We start from the raw sequence: 16,957 nt of genomic DNA on the forward strand, positions 1-16,957 counted from the left end.
GGAGGAAGGGTAGCGTCTCGCTAGATGGAAGTGGTAATGACCGTTTGACAGCGCTGGACACATTTCAGTGAAGAGACGCTCACACTGACGGATGGGCATTTTATATAGGAATTGAACACATGTGTGCATGTTTACCTGTGTTTGGGGGCAGGAGCGGCACGTGAAAAGGAAATAAAAAAGAAAAATCCCAATTTGTGCATCTACAAGCCCGATGAAATGAATTAAAGATGTTGATCATGAAGTCAAGTCAAAAGGTCAGCATTGCTTTGTAGGACTGACGCCTCCCCTGGAAACCAACACATTGCTTAAACCTCCAACTAAAGTTGACACAACCTGTAAAAATGCAGTGTGTAAATAAAAACCGCACATTTAACTTTGACCACATAATAGCTTTACGGCCCGCTGGCTGTTGGGACTTGCAGCGGACATGAGAGAAGGACCCTGGTTTTGTAACTTTTGGCTATTATGAGCTACTGAGCTGTCGGGGGAGGGGGGGGGGGGGGGGGGGGACTGAACACAACAGTAGCCTCCACTCCACCTCTGAACAGCGAAGCTATGCAGGAATCCACCAAGGCCAAAGACACACAGGTGTGCTCCCCGAGAGCTTCCCTCCTTTTCACAGAGGGAGGGAAGCGTTTCCGTGTCGCACAGACGCGTTCAAAGGCATTCCAGCACCAATGCTAAACAAAATGTTGTAAATTTAGAGCAGTAAACAACAGCTACTGTCGATGGTGTTGATTTAAAGCCTTCTGGGAGGAGCAGTTAACCACCTAAAATACATTAATAGTGACAATTTTAATAAACGCCAGCATGTAGGAGCAAAATACTAACTGAAAGCGGCTCCGAAGACAAGTGAATTAAGGCAATCGAACTACGTTCAGTTGGGCCGAAGAGACAATTCTGTGAATAACCATGTACACACACACACACACACACACACACACACACACACACACACACACACACACACACACACACACACACACACACACACACACACACACACACACACACACACACAGTTCTCACACCCAGCATGGGAATCGGGCAGCTCTTAGCTATGGGACTGCAGAGCGAGGCCCAACAAGCGAGTCCCCGGAACACAGCGAGGATGGCTGTGCTTTTATGGGCGATGCTGAACTGATACTGAGCAGCAAACACAGAGGATGGAGAGGCAGTTTGGGACTCGTAAACAGAGAGGTTTACGTTTAAGTGCCCGACACACACGAAGGAGATAAAACAGCCCAGAGCTCTTCAGTGGAGAGACTGACATCATAAAATAGAGCGGCAGTAACAAGAGGGGAAGCATAAAGGACGGATGTATTAATGGGAGTCGGATCACGGGAGAAGGCAGGGGAAGGTTTACTCCACAAGCATCCGCTGGGAGTAATGACAAGCTCAAGATGGCATCGTTTCTCAAGACAGCACTGTATATATCTGCTGATCTGAGCGTAAATCTAATTAGCCTCATTTACATCGTGTTCGGTGACCTCCGCAGTAAAAGTGCTTCTTTTTTTATTGTTTCTGAAAGTTCAAGGCACAATGGAACACTTTTATCAACTTTGAGGAGATTTTACAAGGGTCTTCTTCCCTCTCTCACTTTGATCACTCTGCCGAGCAGATCATTGGATGAGGCACTTAAAGGAACGCTGTCAGGTATCAGTACAAGTTCAGCAAAGAAGGGGTGAAAATCTATTCTCTTTCATGATAAAGTTAAGTCAAGCCGTACGAAAGTAGCAAAAACTCCATCTCGACCGTCGCCGCTTCGACTGCTTCTCTAAGGGGTTTGTGCAAAAACCGGAGAAAAAGACCTCAGCTGCCATTCGCAGACAAAACAACACCGCTGCTGCATCAGTGTACTTCTTTCTGGAGAAAATCCATTATGAAAATCCATACAGCGGAGGTTGACCTTTTCGGCGTTTCGCCTATTGAGAGCCTCAGCAACACACAGTTTTCCGGGGGATTAAAAGCAACTTTGCTGCCATTTTGTAAAAATTGCATCGCTGTGCCATTTCCTTTCAAATGTCAGCAGGCAAATTGCGAAGTCAAGTCATTCGATAATGAAAGAAAAATGAGTACTGTGCTACAACACTGTCTGTTCTTCTACCCCGTCTGTCTGCAGAGCGTTCTGGTGGAAATCTGAGGTTTGGGATATTTAACGAGACAAACCAGTAATTGGGCGAATAACTGAGTGAATTGTAGTTTTACAGTATATGTGAAAAAATTGTTTTATATGTCATGTTTTCTGGTCATTCAGTAAATAAATATTCTCTATGAAATAACTGGTATTGTAAACAAACACCTGTGTGAAATAATACAAATGAAAAAAAAAGTATTTTCTCATGTAATTAAGAACTTTAATGCAAAATGAACATAAATAAAATATGTCTAGCTCTATACTGACTGCACACAAATACAAAGTGATCGGATAAAGACAACAGTTTGATTTAACTACACTAATTGATAACTCAATATATGATCTAATCATGACATGATTCCATTGAAAGTTGATCAACTACCATATTGAATTATTGCCCAGCCCAGAGTAAGTCAGAAAGCAGCAGGGCCGCTATCGGAGCTAAAGAGAGCTCGTATTCTCATCATATTTCTCCTTGAGCTAAGCCCGCCGAGGTACCGGAGTAATGGCGCTGGCCAGTCAGACCTTCTCCATTTACCAGGCCACCACCAGGCCTGCGCTTTATAAAGCTCTGACTGTAATAATGCAATCATAAATTGGTAGCAGTTAAGTTCAGAAAGATGGATGACTTCTGCGGTAAAGTGGAAAGGATGGAGGGACTCCGAATGTGCTTCGTCTCTTTCTTTTTCGCTCTGGTACTTACACGCACGTTCACACATCATCGATACACGCACTCATCCTGCCTCACGGAGCTGGACACTCAAGCATGAAATGAACATGAGCAGCGTGAACTTTGACTGGCATTTTCACACCGCGCCAGGATTTATGGAGCACTATATACGTATCAGAATGAGCTCCTGACAATAAAGAACGGCCCAACGCGTAGCTGGGGAGGCCAGTGAGACGGGTTAGCACAAGCCATCTACCAATCACAACACAACCCATCACAATCCATCTACTATTACACAAACACAAATAGAAGAACACAGGGACGCATGCATACTGGCAACCAGACATATATAGAAATATGACATGAAAGCACACTGGTGCATTCACACAGCAGCTGCTCAGTTTACTACTGCTGGTCACTGAGAGGCTCCTCTAGGAACTGACTTGCACCCAGAAGTCCCAAACTCAAAATGTGATTGTTGGGATCCCATTGAGAAAAATGACGTCGCTAATTCCACTACCTTTGAGGAGCTTGTTTGGACTCCATATCCCTTAACTCTGAGTTAGCTCACTAGGGTTACAAACTTTGCAATTGTACTTGTATTTATCCACTAAAGGGGTATTTTCCTCAGGAGTTGGTCGAGATTAAAACAGAGCTAAAAAAAGAGACCAGAAACATGACACAAAGCGAATGCTAATACATGCTACATGTATGCCTGGTGTGTAAATAAGCCACTACTTGCTTTCACATTCAACATCAGCTTTGTGAGGTGATAATAATAACAACTTTGTCATAATTTGCTAATTGTATACATCAATAGTGCAAATATAAAAACATTTGGTTTAATTTCAGCAATATATTACCCCTTCCTATACATCATAATTAAACATACCTTCAACCTGTATATAATCTAATCATAAAATAAATAAAATAAAATAAATTACAGTTCCTGCAAAAAACAAACTCCTTGTGTGCTTTGCTCCTGGAACTTTAACAGTCGCTAATAAACGTTGATCGCAGATTTCATTTTTTGTAAAAATGCTCCTTAAACAATCAACATGCAACGCTCGATGCGACACACTTTACTGAGCGTAAACGTTGCCAAAGAGGCAACGTCTCGTGACCTGGCAGGTGAGAAGCAGTATAGCAGAAGCTCCATTAACAGCTGCCAAAGAGGAAAACAAACAGAGCAAACGTCGAGTCCACTTAGGCACCGTACTCCACTGATCCACTGTTTGCTGTGAGCAAGGGAGCCACGCCCAAACAGCCCGGAGTTCGCTGCCTGCATATCCATCTTGGCAAGGACACACAGCACTGGCGTTCTCTTTCAGCACATTGCTATAAGCCAGGCGATTTGTCTGCTGCCACAAGGCCTGCTGTCAATTGAACGCTTTTTATGGAGCCAGCAGGAGATTACCTCCAACTCAGTGCTCCTCAGTGTCTGTGTGCCGTCTTGAAAATTTATCTCAACAACTATGTTTTTTCCAATACTCTGAATCAGACTCAATAATGGACTGCAGTCTGCCTGGATCATGCACGTCTCACTTCACCGTGACATATGGAGCTGGGCAGTGGGAGCGCCGAGTGCATAAAACATACATCAGCACACACACACACTCAGAATCACACACACTCAGAATCACACACACACACACACACACAGGCGGCTTGCCCTAAATTAACAAGTCAAACTGATTAACTCCCACTGGTTACACTTCTTGTTGCATTTGTATCATTTGCTCATTGACATTTCTGCCTTTGTTTGCTCCGTTCTCATGCTCTGCAGACCCGTGCTGTGCTGTAACACATCGCCCTGCCAGCCTCGACAGCAGATCCATTGTTTCATTTCAGTCTGGCTCATTGTAACACATGATCCTTCACCAAACAGCAGCAAACCCATTCCGACAAGTGCTATTATGCACGACAGTCATTCTTCAAATACACTAACAATGGGAAAATAGCTAAAAGTATACAGGTGTTGTCACAGTCTCAGCATTACCTGGTGCTTAAAAGTCAAAAAAAATATATATGAAAAGATCGCTAATAAAGCACAACCAGGCCTCAGTTTTGATTGCCTGTTGTCTGAATTAAAACACACCTGTGAACAGGTACTTTCAATATTATTGCACCAACTCAAAATGACCAAACATAACTAACTAATTTGCACAATGCCAGCTAGCATGTTGTTTACAGGAATAGACATTTTGGCATTTACACTCTCTTTCTAGCTAAGAGTTAGCATCGTTCACCAAATATGAAGCTACAACCAGGAGACAAGCTAGTTAATGTTAGTGAGCAGGTTTGGTGGGGGGGGGGGGGGGGGACTACCTAGGCTCTGTCCAAAGGTGCCTACCAGCACTTTTAAAGCTTTTAAATTAACACATACCTCATTTTTATAATCTTAACAAAGACCCAGGCTAGCTGTTCCTCCTAGCTTAAGTCTATATGCTATGCTAACCCAACAGTCTCCTGTCTGTAGCTTTCTTTCTTTCGTCTTCTTTACTAGTGTGGACATGGTTTCCAAATGCAACATTTACAGAGATTCAAGAAACGTTACGACGCTCTGCCGAGCATGAAGCCACAGCTTATTGCCTTCTCGTTCTCATTATACAGGTGATGGAGCAGCTGCTCTCCCAAGTCACGCACTTCGATTGAACGTCTTCATCCGAATGGCTGTAGGTCGTCTGTACATATTTGACTTTGGTGAATGAGAGAGAGAGGCACTGCAACCTTCACAATAACTAAAAAAGCAGCAAAAGTAAATTCCCAGGTCTAAGCAGCTCTAAATTGCTCTTCTCACCTTGACAGGTGACTGAGGGAACATCTGGACGGCTCTCTGTAGACACTACAGTGGCATGCAGCCGCACCAGAAAGGGCCAGATGGCCAGAAGAGGACACATTCAGGTAAAGTCTGTGCATCTGTGTGTCTGAGTGTCAGTGTCATGCATGAGTTCACTCGCGTGCACGTGCCGCCCGTGTATGTAGATTGCGTGTGTGTAAGTGGGCATCTGCTGAGGAGCCCCAGTCAGTTGCTGTTTCATCTTGCCCGCCCGTGGATCTGCTCTTCTGAGCAGCCAGCGGCCGAGTGCAGACTTAAGGAATGGCAGTTATTCCAGGTGGAGAATTCCTCCTCTTCCTCCTCTGACAGATTTCTTTTGATGAAAGGCAATAAGCATCAGCCTTACTGCGGCTTCGGCTAGTTTCCATCAGACCTATCAACCCTTGCATCTGCGCACCCTGAACCCATTTCCTGCACTCTGCCTCGTGGCAATTTACCCCTGAAATTGCGATAAGTAGTGGACTGGGCAGCAACAACTGGGGGTCAATTCACTTTCAGCTCAGTAAATTAAAGATGTAAAATGAAACTGCAGCAGACATAGTGAAGATGTGGCATTCATTCCAGGGCTGCCTAAAGGTTAGGACAAAAAAAAAAAAAAAAAAGGTTTCTGGACAGTGAAAGTGAGCTACTTTGAAAAGCGGGACCAGCTGTGAAAATCTGGAGGCAGGAAAGTAAACGAGAAAGTCTTTACGCTCCGTTAACTACCGGCGGGAGTTGTTCCACTGTCCACGATTAAAGCACTATGGCTGCAAAGTGCAGTTTCCAGGTGGAGAAATATGGAAAATAAAAGGAGATGAAGGAAAGGACAATTAAATTCCTGCAGTGCTTGAACCGAAAAGTTAGCCGGCTGAGTCCTTTCTTCTATGCCACTGTGTCCGCTCCACTGAACAGTAAGTACAGCTTGGTATTGATTGAAATTTTTGAGTGCTACTCGCAACGGACAGCTGAGTTTTATACAACTACCAAATGATAGGGTTTACGACAAAGTGTTTCTATATCAAAGCCTTTTTTAAATGAATAAAAGTAGGCAAAATTCTTGACCGTTAAAATACAGTTGCACAAACTTTTGATTTAAATCCGAGAACTGTCTAATGAAAGAATAAGAATAATTTTGGGGGCGACTAGCTCACTAGGCTAAGAGGGTTGTTCTGGGAACCGGAGGGTCGGCAGTTTGACCCTTGGCTGGGAAGTGTTCTGAGTCGAAGTGTCCTTGAGCAAGACACTGTCCCCCTTGCGGCTCCCCGGGCGCCTGTCATGGGCAGCCCACTGCTCCCTGGTACAGGGATGGGTCAAATGCAGAGAAAAATGTCCCCCTCAACGGGATAAATATAGTGTAATAAATAAATAAAATAAAAAATAATACGATTATTAATCTAGCCACACATTTGACGCCAGGTTTCAGTACTTCAGAGCCCTTAATACTTGGTGCTACGGACACAGTTCTCACCGATACCGAGCCCCAACAGTGGGGTTGAAAGACGAGAATACAATGCATGCAAAATGTGTCACATGAAGAGGAGTCTGACAGCTGAAAGAGTGAGCGAATGAAGCTGTGGAGACTTGAGGTAAACCGGCAGCGGACAGCTGCGTGTCCCGCTGAGGCTCACAGATACAGTACGGCACGGTAGCGCCATGACTGATGTCTGTGGTCTCTGCACCACTTGACACCAGATTATTGCTCTGCGGTTTTAATACAGCCACATGCCATAAAGCAGAAGTCACACTGCATGCAGGGAAGAGGCGAGGGGGGGACGGCTCAGGCCCAGAGTCTCCTCCTATTCTCCCGTCTCGTCTCTCATCTCCTCCCAGGCTCTCTGGAGCGCACGCACCGCTGAGCAGGCACACAGGCACACAACACACACATTACAGAGAGCCCCAGGGGCTCAGGTGCTTAGAGGTGAGTAGAAGAATATCGTCATGCTCTGTTTTTAACTCCACGTTAGCTCAAGTTTCACAACCAGAGGGGTTTTCTCACACACAGTCTTCTATCCTTCCCTCCATCCATCCATCCATCCGTCCGTCCGTCTGCCAGTCACTCTGTCCTGTCGTCTGCCCTCCTGCAGCGAACCTGGCAGCGTACACCTGTTTCCAGCCCAGGCCGGCCCTCTGAAACCCTAACCCACCATTAAAAGAGCTGACAGAAAGGTCAGAGGTCAGTCAACAAAGGAGAAGCAACACTCCCAACTCGCCTGAGAAACAGTAGCCAGGTAGGTAGAGCTGCAGCACCCACTTCTTCTTCTTCTTCTTCTTCTTCTTCTTCTTCTTCTTCTTCTTCTTCTCTCATCTATGCACAGGGGCATTATCAACACAGCAATGTTCCTGCTGGCTCTCAGTTATACAAATCCATAAGTGGGCAAGCAGGCGCAGAATGTTTTAGAAAAAAATGGCACCGGTCACAGATAATAATTTATTTCAAGCAAAGTCAAACAAACTCAGATGTGCCTGACTTTTTGGCCCGGGAGACATTTTGTGCACGACATGGATGATTCATCCGCTGTCTTCAGGAGACTAAACACGATTTGACACATTTACATGAATTCACTAATAGCTCTGCATGTAAAGTGGATCAAGGGTCAAACGACGAACAAAGCAGAAACAAATCAAACATGAATCCAAATGAGTCGTTTGTGAGAATTACTGGTCCCATAATTTATGAATTCGACATGGAAAGAAAAAAAAAAAAAACTGGCAAAAAGCCTTCATGGAGCAAATTAATTCCTGCAGCCACATTCATAGTCACACTCGTACACACCATCCATAATAGGTTTGGACACATTGTGCATACATCAGCAGTGCACGGCATCCGTGATTAAGCGTGGTGGTTTGGCTCAGTCTCCGTCACTAAGATTAAACTTCATTACACCGTCATCTTCAAAAGCGACCTGGTCCTAAATGCAGTTTCCCCATATGCAGAGGGCAAAAGGTCATCAGATAAGGTAAGGCCTGGCTGCAACTGACCTCAACCTCCAACTTAATCCAAATGTTCAAGCCCTCGCAGCCCTGCAGGACGTCCTCTGTTAATCAGTCAGTGAACTGCTGGAGCACACAAGGTCCAAGAGTGCTTGTATATTCATAGGCCGGAGTATTTATGAGCGGGTTTTTAGCTTCTTCTGGCTTTACTACTGACCTGCAGTCTCTGCAACATACCAAACCCCAATGTGTCCGCTCTCCAACTATGGCTTGAAAATTGAAAAGACTTAATATGTTTCCATGTTCCAAACTTTAGTTTTAGCAGTAGAAATACATACTTTATATATATATAGCCTTATATTGCAGCTAATTAGATGAGAAGATTGATACTCTCATGTCTGTACGCTAAACATGTAGCGTATAGAACAAATAACCGAAAGCGTGTCGTTTTCACGCTTTGCTTTTCGTACCGATCAAACGTTGTGGATGTCGTGCGCTAATTACTGAGCTGCAGAACATCGGTCAGGACGAGGCTACTGTAGCCGTTTCACCCCATTTCCTGCTTTTATGCTAATCTGGGAAAACTGGCTCTCGGCTCCAGCTACATATTAACCGCACTAGACACCAATGTTTGCAAGAAAGTGAATTAGCTCATTTCCCAAAGTAGCTTTTGCACAACTTGTTCTTGAAATATTCTTTGAACCTTAGCTATGATGCGCCTCCTTGCATTTTCTTTTTGGCTCCCATTCCCCCCCCTAATATCATCTCTCTCATGGATCAGCAAATACAATTATGGTTAGCCTTTTCAAAAAAAACAACAGAGATATCAAGTGACAGAGCTTGTGTCTAAGCTGTGACTGAGGGGCTTCAGCTGCTGCAGCCTGGCCACAGGCGAGGAATTATAGTCCTCACAGGTCACACGGACTCCGGGCTACTGGCTCCTTACAAACCCTTTTGTTGTCAATGACACTCTCTTAACTTTTTCATGACATCATCGTGCCGTCTCATCAGCACACACACACACACACACACACACACACACAACCGACATATCAACCTGCGGTCAGGTCAGAGAACAGTTAGCGTGTATAAACCGAGGTCGGATCTAATCCGGAGCCTCTGATTACAGGAAGAAGCTGACCAGTTTCTCTGAAGTTGAGGTTGAAGCGATCGTCTCTCTTCATATCATGCCTCACATAGCCACTGTGTCCAGCCACAACAAACACACTCTGCACTTATTGCATCCAGACTGTCTGCTGTTCACTACTGAAGGTATTATTTAGTGTAGGTTTTAATTATGCAAATGAAGTAGGTGAATTCCCTTGATTGGATCCGGTCTGAAGGTTGTCAGTGGATCTGCTCTTTCTGCCTGGTGTTCAAGCAAAGGGCATTTTTTTAATCATCTGATGTCTGAATAACATAAAAATGTGCAAACGGCAGCTGGAACGTAAGGGTGGTAGCTCAAGGACATCATTTCAGCAAAGTTAATTTGGGGTTGAGCCCTTCCAACACAATGTCTTAAAATATTCATAATTAGAAAATCATTGCAAATTAAGTGCATAAAGGGCAGTATAGTTCCATAGTTAAAATATGAACGTCAAAAGAGAAAAGGCCTTAACGTCCTTATATTGGCAGACTTGCATGACATAACATAGCAGGTTCCTCTAAACCCAAACAGGAAAACACAAAAGCTGTCTGGGAGGGCTTCCGTGTGTGTGTGTGTGTGTGTGTGTGTGTGTGTGTGTGTGTGTGTGTGTGTGTGTGTGTGTGTGTGTGTGTGTGTGTGTGTGTGAAAACAGTGAACTTTCCCTCCAGTACTTTTCATGTAGAAAAGCACATTCACTCTTCCTTCAATTTGTATCCACTCGCTACAACTACTATGTTCAAACAATAAGTCTGCCAGCAGGGTGAGAGGGAGAGGGACGTCTGGGGACCGAGACGACTTCCTGTCCACAAAAAACGGGACGGCCGGCGGCGGATGGGGAGGGCGGGGAAGTGCGACTTCGGGTAAACAGTCTCCGCTCTCGTTTTTTTTTTTTTTTCTTTTTCCCATGACTGCCGCAGACACAACACTGGCCGAGCCTTCGCAGGTATCCTGATCCCAGACACTCCAGCAGGCCACCTGAGTCACCCCGTTGACCTTATTCCCTCCAAGAAGGAAGCAATTTGGAAGCGATCATCCATAACTGCCTCCATCCTATGAGTCCCAACAGGTGGGCAGCTCAAGCTCACAAAGACAATGGGTTTATTATCCTTCCATACCATAACTCTGGTACAATAAGAGCACCCTGCCATCACTGTTTGTCACCCCAGAATTAAGGCCCAATTTAGCCATCAACAAGAGCGAAATGGGGGGGGGGGGGGGTTTGTCCCCGTCTCTTTCTACAACACAGAGCACCTGGCGAAGGCCACAAAGCAGTGCTGAAGGGTCCCACACTAAAAAGGGGAGGTCAGTTCCCATGGCAGATAATGGCAGTTAAGGGGTGGGCTTAATGTGTTTACAGGGTGGACTTACCTGATACCTGAACATGGATCTGATATGCTTAGAGCAAAGATTAGACCACACATGCAGACGTCTGAAACAGAGAGCCCAGGTGCTTCAGAAATGCCCCCTTGTCCCTTGTCTACCTGTTCCCGTATGAACATCGGGTGCTGTGGGATTCGGGGTGAACCTTAAAAAAAAAAGATGTAATCCAATCCAACTTTGGGACTCTCTCTCTCTCTCTCTCTCTCTCTCTCTCTCTCTCTCTAAAACGGGACAACAAAGGAGAACCGACCCGGGGGGCTAACCCGGCCCGCCACAACAACAGCAGTCTCAGGGCCTATATTTAACAGCGGTGGGAATTGTGGGAGCAGCCATACAGGAACACTTTCAATGCACAGAGAAGGTCGACTGGGACTTAACTTCCTCTTCAGTCTCCAACGTGAGCAGCTCGCTCATTTCAACTCCACCAACCCCCCCCCCCCCCCACCCAACGCACACACACACACACACACACACACACACACACACACACCCAACAGCAAAATAAAGAGATAAGCATTGTTTAGCCAAACAATGGGCCACTTTCAAAGTCTCAAAGGCTCCCATTTTCACATCCAAGGCCAGCATTTGAAGTCAAGCATGCAATAAACAACTTTACAAGTGGATGGCGGGAGCTTTCTCGGTACAATTATAAACCATAAAGAGGATTGAATGTCATTGTCCATAGATGTCAGCATTAGGAGCAGGTGCAGGTGGTCAAGAAAATACAACAGTAGTGCTACAGAAATGTTACAGCAGCTCAGACTGAGAGGCTGTAACCAGGTCACGTGTTTGGATTTTTTTTTATTCTATATTCTATTTTTTTTTTTTTTGACGAGACATGCTGTGAAGTAGCAATGCAGCTCGGGTGATATCAGTGTTTCAAACTTTAAAAAAGTTGTGAACTGCTGCAAAAACTGAATATTTAACGGGCTAAAAGAGAAATAAAAGTGCTTATTAAACCAACCTTCAGTGAATTTTGGTCTGCCAGGGCTAGCGCCTGCTTCTTCAGCTCTGTGACTTTCTTTTGACATTGCTGGCAGAAGCCTCCCTTCTCCTCCGACTCGGGGATGGAAACGGACCCGGCGCCCTCGGGGGGAGGCCGGCTACTGCACCGCGCGTCCTCCGCAGAGTGAAGTCGTTTCCTGGGGGTTACCGGAGACCCTTCACTCGGACATCCCTCCACCTTCAGCACGAGGGGGGAAAAGTTTGGTTAAGTTCGACTGCGGGAAGAACAACAGGTCACACCTCCGGTGCGCTGAGGGGTGAGAGTGAAGCTGGTTGTACCTTGACGACGCGTTTTAAATGCAGAGCGCACCTGTCCGCACGCGCACCATTGAGATGCGAGTTCTGCCGCTGTTAAGTCAGTTGAAACCGACACAACCTACGTGATCTTATCTATACATTATCTATACATTTAATCGCGTGCAGTGAGACACTTACAGTGAACATGCGGTTGTTGGGGACCCCTCCATCGGGAGCTGGATTACACCCAGTCGAGCTCATTCTGCCAGACCAAGGTTACACCTTCAGGAGAGCGTCTTCGTCAAAAACACCAAACTCACAACGCGGGGCAGAGCCATAGGCCGGACTGGAGACCTGACTGAGGGCTACCAGTCATCTGACAGATTGCACTGGACCAGTAGCTGCTGGTCCAAGAGGCAACTGGTGAGTGTGTGCCATGAAGTTTACAGCGGAGGAGTGTAGCAGAGGAGGTGCACAGGAGGCGGTGTTACTCCTGGAATGGGGAGGGCTGAAGAAAACTTTTTCCTGTGCAGGGAGGGGAGGGGGGGGGGGGGGGGCTATGTGACGGTTCAGAGCTCTTATTATACCATAGATCACTCTGAATTGTCTGTGTGGTGAACAGTGATATATTAGTCGACTAATTTAACCCCATAAAATAGTTCCTCTTGCTCTTAGGCTGAGAAAATCCTCCTTTTCCACACAGTCCGACAGTATCACTAGATCTCCATTGAAGCTATGTGATGCTTACACCAAGAAAAAAAAAACAGCCAAGCCCCAGACTCCATGTTTTTATGGCCTCATCAATCCATAACATGGAAATATTGTAGATCATTTTATACACATTTCTCCAAATTTCAAGGAATCTTTGGGATCTGCATTTGGATCATAGTGTACATTCTGTGGGATTGAATAAGGACTTTTAACTGGTGTTGGGGGGGATTAAAACGTGGCCACCTCTTGGTGATCGCAGGAAACAAGTATTATAAATGATATGTTCAGGTAATTATGAATGTGTGTACCCTCCAATAAGATCACAAGATCCACAGGATTTTCATATTGTTCACTTTGTTGGCTGAAATGCACATTAAGTCCTTTCACCACAGAAAAGGTACATACATTGAGTTCAGGGTGTACTTTACGATCATTATATCCCGATTACTGTAAGTGTCAATTCGGCCTATAGAACAGAACAGAGTAGAACCAAATGGATCATCTGGGTTCTGTTTCAGCTGTGTCCGCACAGTGTCAGCAACTGTTGCCTCCCTCAAGCCCCTGCAGCGCTGCCCTCTGCGTGCTGTTGGTGTCTGGCGCCATCCTCTGGTGAAATGCAGAACGGCACCTCTCAAACTGCAAGGGTTAAATATTTAATTCGTAAACTTTTAATATTTCATGTGGGTGATGTAAGCGACAGTGGCCGCATGCTCTGAGGCGCTTCCTCTTTTCCTTGCCCTCAAACGACCTATTTAGGGAAACCCGCAGTCTTTTGTCCTGTGGTTGTGCAACTCACGCCAAATGACGCGAAGTGAAGGGGCGAATGGAAAAGTGCAAACGCTCAAATATATTTTCTATTGTTATTTAAAAAAGCCGTTTCAAGTTGGGCTGCAAAAACATATTGATGCTGTAAAAGTATTGCGTGAACGAAATGCAAATATATATTGTTAAATATATATATATATATATATATATATATATATATATATATATATATATAAACACGAAACTAAGATCATGATTAGTCATCTTATATCTTCACAACGAGCCCACAATAAGTTATCAACCATATTTAAATGAGCTGGGTGTTAAATCAGAGCTTGAAATGTCATTCTCTCAACCATTTCAGAGGTATTTTGACCAAAGTTAATTGCTGGAAAAGACACTTTTATCTCCAGCTCCGTTTTCCAAAAGTGTTCAATGAGCCGATCTGGTGATGAGCGACACGCAAAGATGAAGTTTTGAGGGCAAACGAGGGGAGTGAAGGATGACTGCGAGGTGCTGTTCAAGGTCCTGAACACCGGATACGAGCCTTCAAAACGCACATCAGCTGTCTGTCTCTTCACTATTTTACCTTTGATAAAACACAAACGCATTCCATCATTCTGTGTTTCAGTCATCCCTTCGGGGGTTCCTCTTACCTTTGTTTTTCTCTTCAGCAGATGACTTGTAAATCCAAATATGATGTCGGAGTCAACGAAGATTGTCCCCAGGTCTATGACGCTGGGGTTGGGCTTCCCGGCTCCGGGCGACCCCGATGAGTTTGGCAAAGCCATGTGGGCTGCGAGTTAAGCCTAGCAAATATTCCACTCCTCGGGAAACCTATTTGATTTGTATATCCATCTAATTCATTTCTCTCGTACCCTCCAGAAAGATCCACCAGGTTGTTTAATCCGGACATCCAGTGGCTCACGGTGAGCGCTGTGGGCACGTGTGCGTAAAATAACCTCTCAGGTTTCCAGTGGTCCGAGAAGACAATAAAGCGATACAATCCATCCGACCTGCAAAAAAACGGTTCACGTCCAAGTGGAACACTTTTCTAAGACATCCCGAGGCTGGTCGTGACTGATCTCTGAGCAGCTGCAGGTCTGAGAGTGAAAGAGCACCTTGTGCAAGTGCTGCTCTCTGTTCTCCAGCCTCTCTCCCTCTCACACTCCCGTCCCCCCCTCCCTCCCTCTCTCTCTCTCTCTCTCCTCTCTCTCTCTTCTCTCTCTCTCTCTCTCTCCCCCCTCTCCCTCCCTCTCTCTCTCTCTCTCTCTCTCTCTCTCTCTCTCTCTCTCACTCCCTCTTCTCCCCCCTCTCTCTCTCTCTCTCTCTCTCTCTCTCTCTCCCCACTCACTCCCCCCTCCCTCCCTCTCTCTCTCTCTCACCCCCCCCTCCCTCCCTCTCTCTCTCTCTCTCTCTCTCTCTCTCACTCCCTCTTCTCACCCCCCTCTCTCTCTCTCTCTCTCTCTCCCACTCACTCCCCCCTCCCTCCCTCTCTCTCTCTCTCACTCCCTCTTCTCCCCCTCTCTCTCTCTGTCTCACTCACCCCCCCTCCTCCTGTCAGACAGTGATGACCTGCTCTCTCTCCCTATTTGCTGGTGCTCGTTGTCAGCCCCCCCCCCTCCCACACACACACACACACACACACACCAAGATGTAAAACACAATGACAACCCCCTGGCCATAACCCCTAACGACACATTCCCCTGTAATATTCCTATAATATTCATCTAGGACTAGGTGTGCGGTAATGACCTCGTCATGGCTTATGTCTTTCTCCTATAATATTCCTGCGTGATGTACTATAAAGTATACTGTATGTACGGTTATAGTGTTGCTTTATAACATTGTGTTTTTCACATGGGAACATCTGTAGACACTTGACTTCTTATTGATGATGAAGACCCAACTGTTTATTCCAATTCAAATAAAAACAGATTTGTATTGATTTTAATATACTTTATTGCAGGCCATCACACACAAGGTGCTTTAAAATAACCATCTTCCACTGAATACACTCTGTGTGACCTCTTACCTTGATCCCCTATGGCGTCCCCGTCGACCCTTGAGGTCAACGTTCTGTCATATCTCACAGGTGCTTCATTCTGTCACTCCAAACAATGTGTCCCTATGTGATGCTCGTTTCTTACAGTGCTTTATTCAGTCCCTGTATGTGACGTGTGTCGGTTCGGATGAGGGATTGGAGATCATTCAGCTCAGTTGAATCAGTTTCTCCTGAAGCTCAACATCCCCATGGAGACAGAGATGTCTTTTCTGACTCACAGCTGGAGACTGCACTCAAATAAGTAAAGTAACTCATCTTAATTGTGGCAGCTTGAAACAAAAAAAAAACTGTATGAAGGGACTCCAAAGAGACAGATTTTATTTTTAAAATGTTCAAAATCTCAGCAGCAGAGGCAGACATCCTGACTTTTAGTACCTACTGTTTTGGCCAGGCTCCAAAAAAGCACTACATCTCCCATAATGCATTAGAACGTCCCTGCTTGCCCACAAATGCCCGCATCTTACAAACCCGATGCCCTCAGATTGTAACACAGTTTTCTGTTAAAAAGTACATCGTGTCCAAGTACAAAGCGCGCTATCACTGTGGAATCCTGCCTCCAAGTAGACGCACTGTGTGTTCACAGGTTGACTGTAAAGTTGCCGCATGGAGCACCTCTTTAATAACTGAAAGAAGACATAGTGGAAATAGATAAAGGGGAAAGAGATTTTTACTTTAATCACTTCTGATCACGAGTTCACTTGTCTGTATGTAGCTTGGTTCAATGTTTCAGTTTCAGTTGCATTAAAAAAAGTTTGGTGTGCTTTTTCAGCATTTCTTTTTATTAGCAGGTTCAGAGATGATTTATGGAGAATGAAGATTTTAAACTCACGCAACGACAACAGCCGAGCGGAGGGGGATAAATAATAAATATCGTAGGGATGAATTAAATTATTTTTTTGATCCCACAAGCACCTCGCAATCCACGCGACTCATCACCCCCGAGTCTCACTTACACACACACACCGACACACACACACACACAACGCGCGCACACACACACTTTTTTTGTGAGCGGGGAGAGGCAGAGGGTTTGTCAGCAGACCGATAATTACAATCAATAGTAAAGATGAAATTTTACCACGTCCGTCACC

At 45.3% G+C, this 16,957-nt stretch overlaps 1 protein-coding gene across 1 annotated transcript in view; it reads right to left on the minus strand.

Annotated features, from left to right (window-relative positions):
- The window catches only part of kif26ab (kinesin family member 26Ab), a 65,488-nt gene extending 52,828 nt beyond the window's left edge, over window positions 1-12,660 (minus strand). The window contains exons 1-2 of the mRNA XM_068712835.1: window positions 12,524-12,660; window positions 12,048-12,266 (exon numbers count right to left, since the gene is read on the minus strand). Of these exons, the coding sequence (XP_068568936.1) occupies window positions 12,048-12,266; window positions 12,524-12,586 (282 nt within the window). The 5' untranslated portion in view covers window positions 12,587-12,660. The remainder of the gene's footprint in view (window positions 1-12,047; window positions 12,267-12,523) is intronic.
- Window positions 12,661-16,957: the final 4,297 nt, after the last annotated feature.

This window comes from Cebidichthys violaceus, unplaced genomic scaffold (genome assembly GCF_023349555.1).
Source record: "Cebidichthys violaceus isolate CVI_PGR_0920_01 unplaced genomic scaffold, fCebVio1.0.p SCAF_177, whole genome shotgun sequence".
Classification (NCBI taxonomy): domain Eukaryota; kingdom Metazoa; phylum Chordata; class Actinopteri; order Perciformes; family Stichaeidae; genus Cebidichthys; species Cebidichthys violaceus.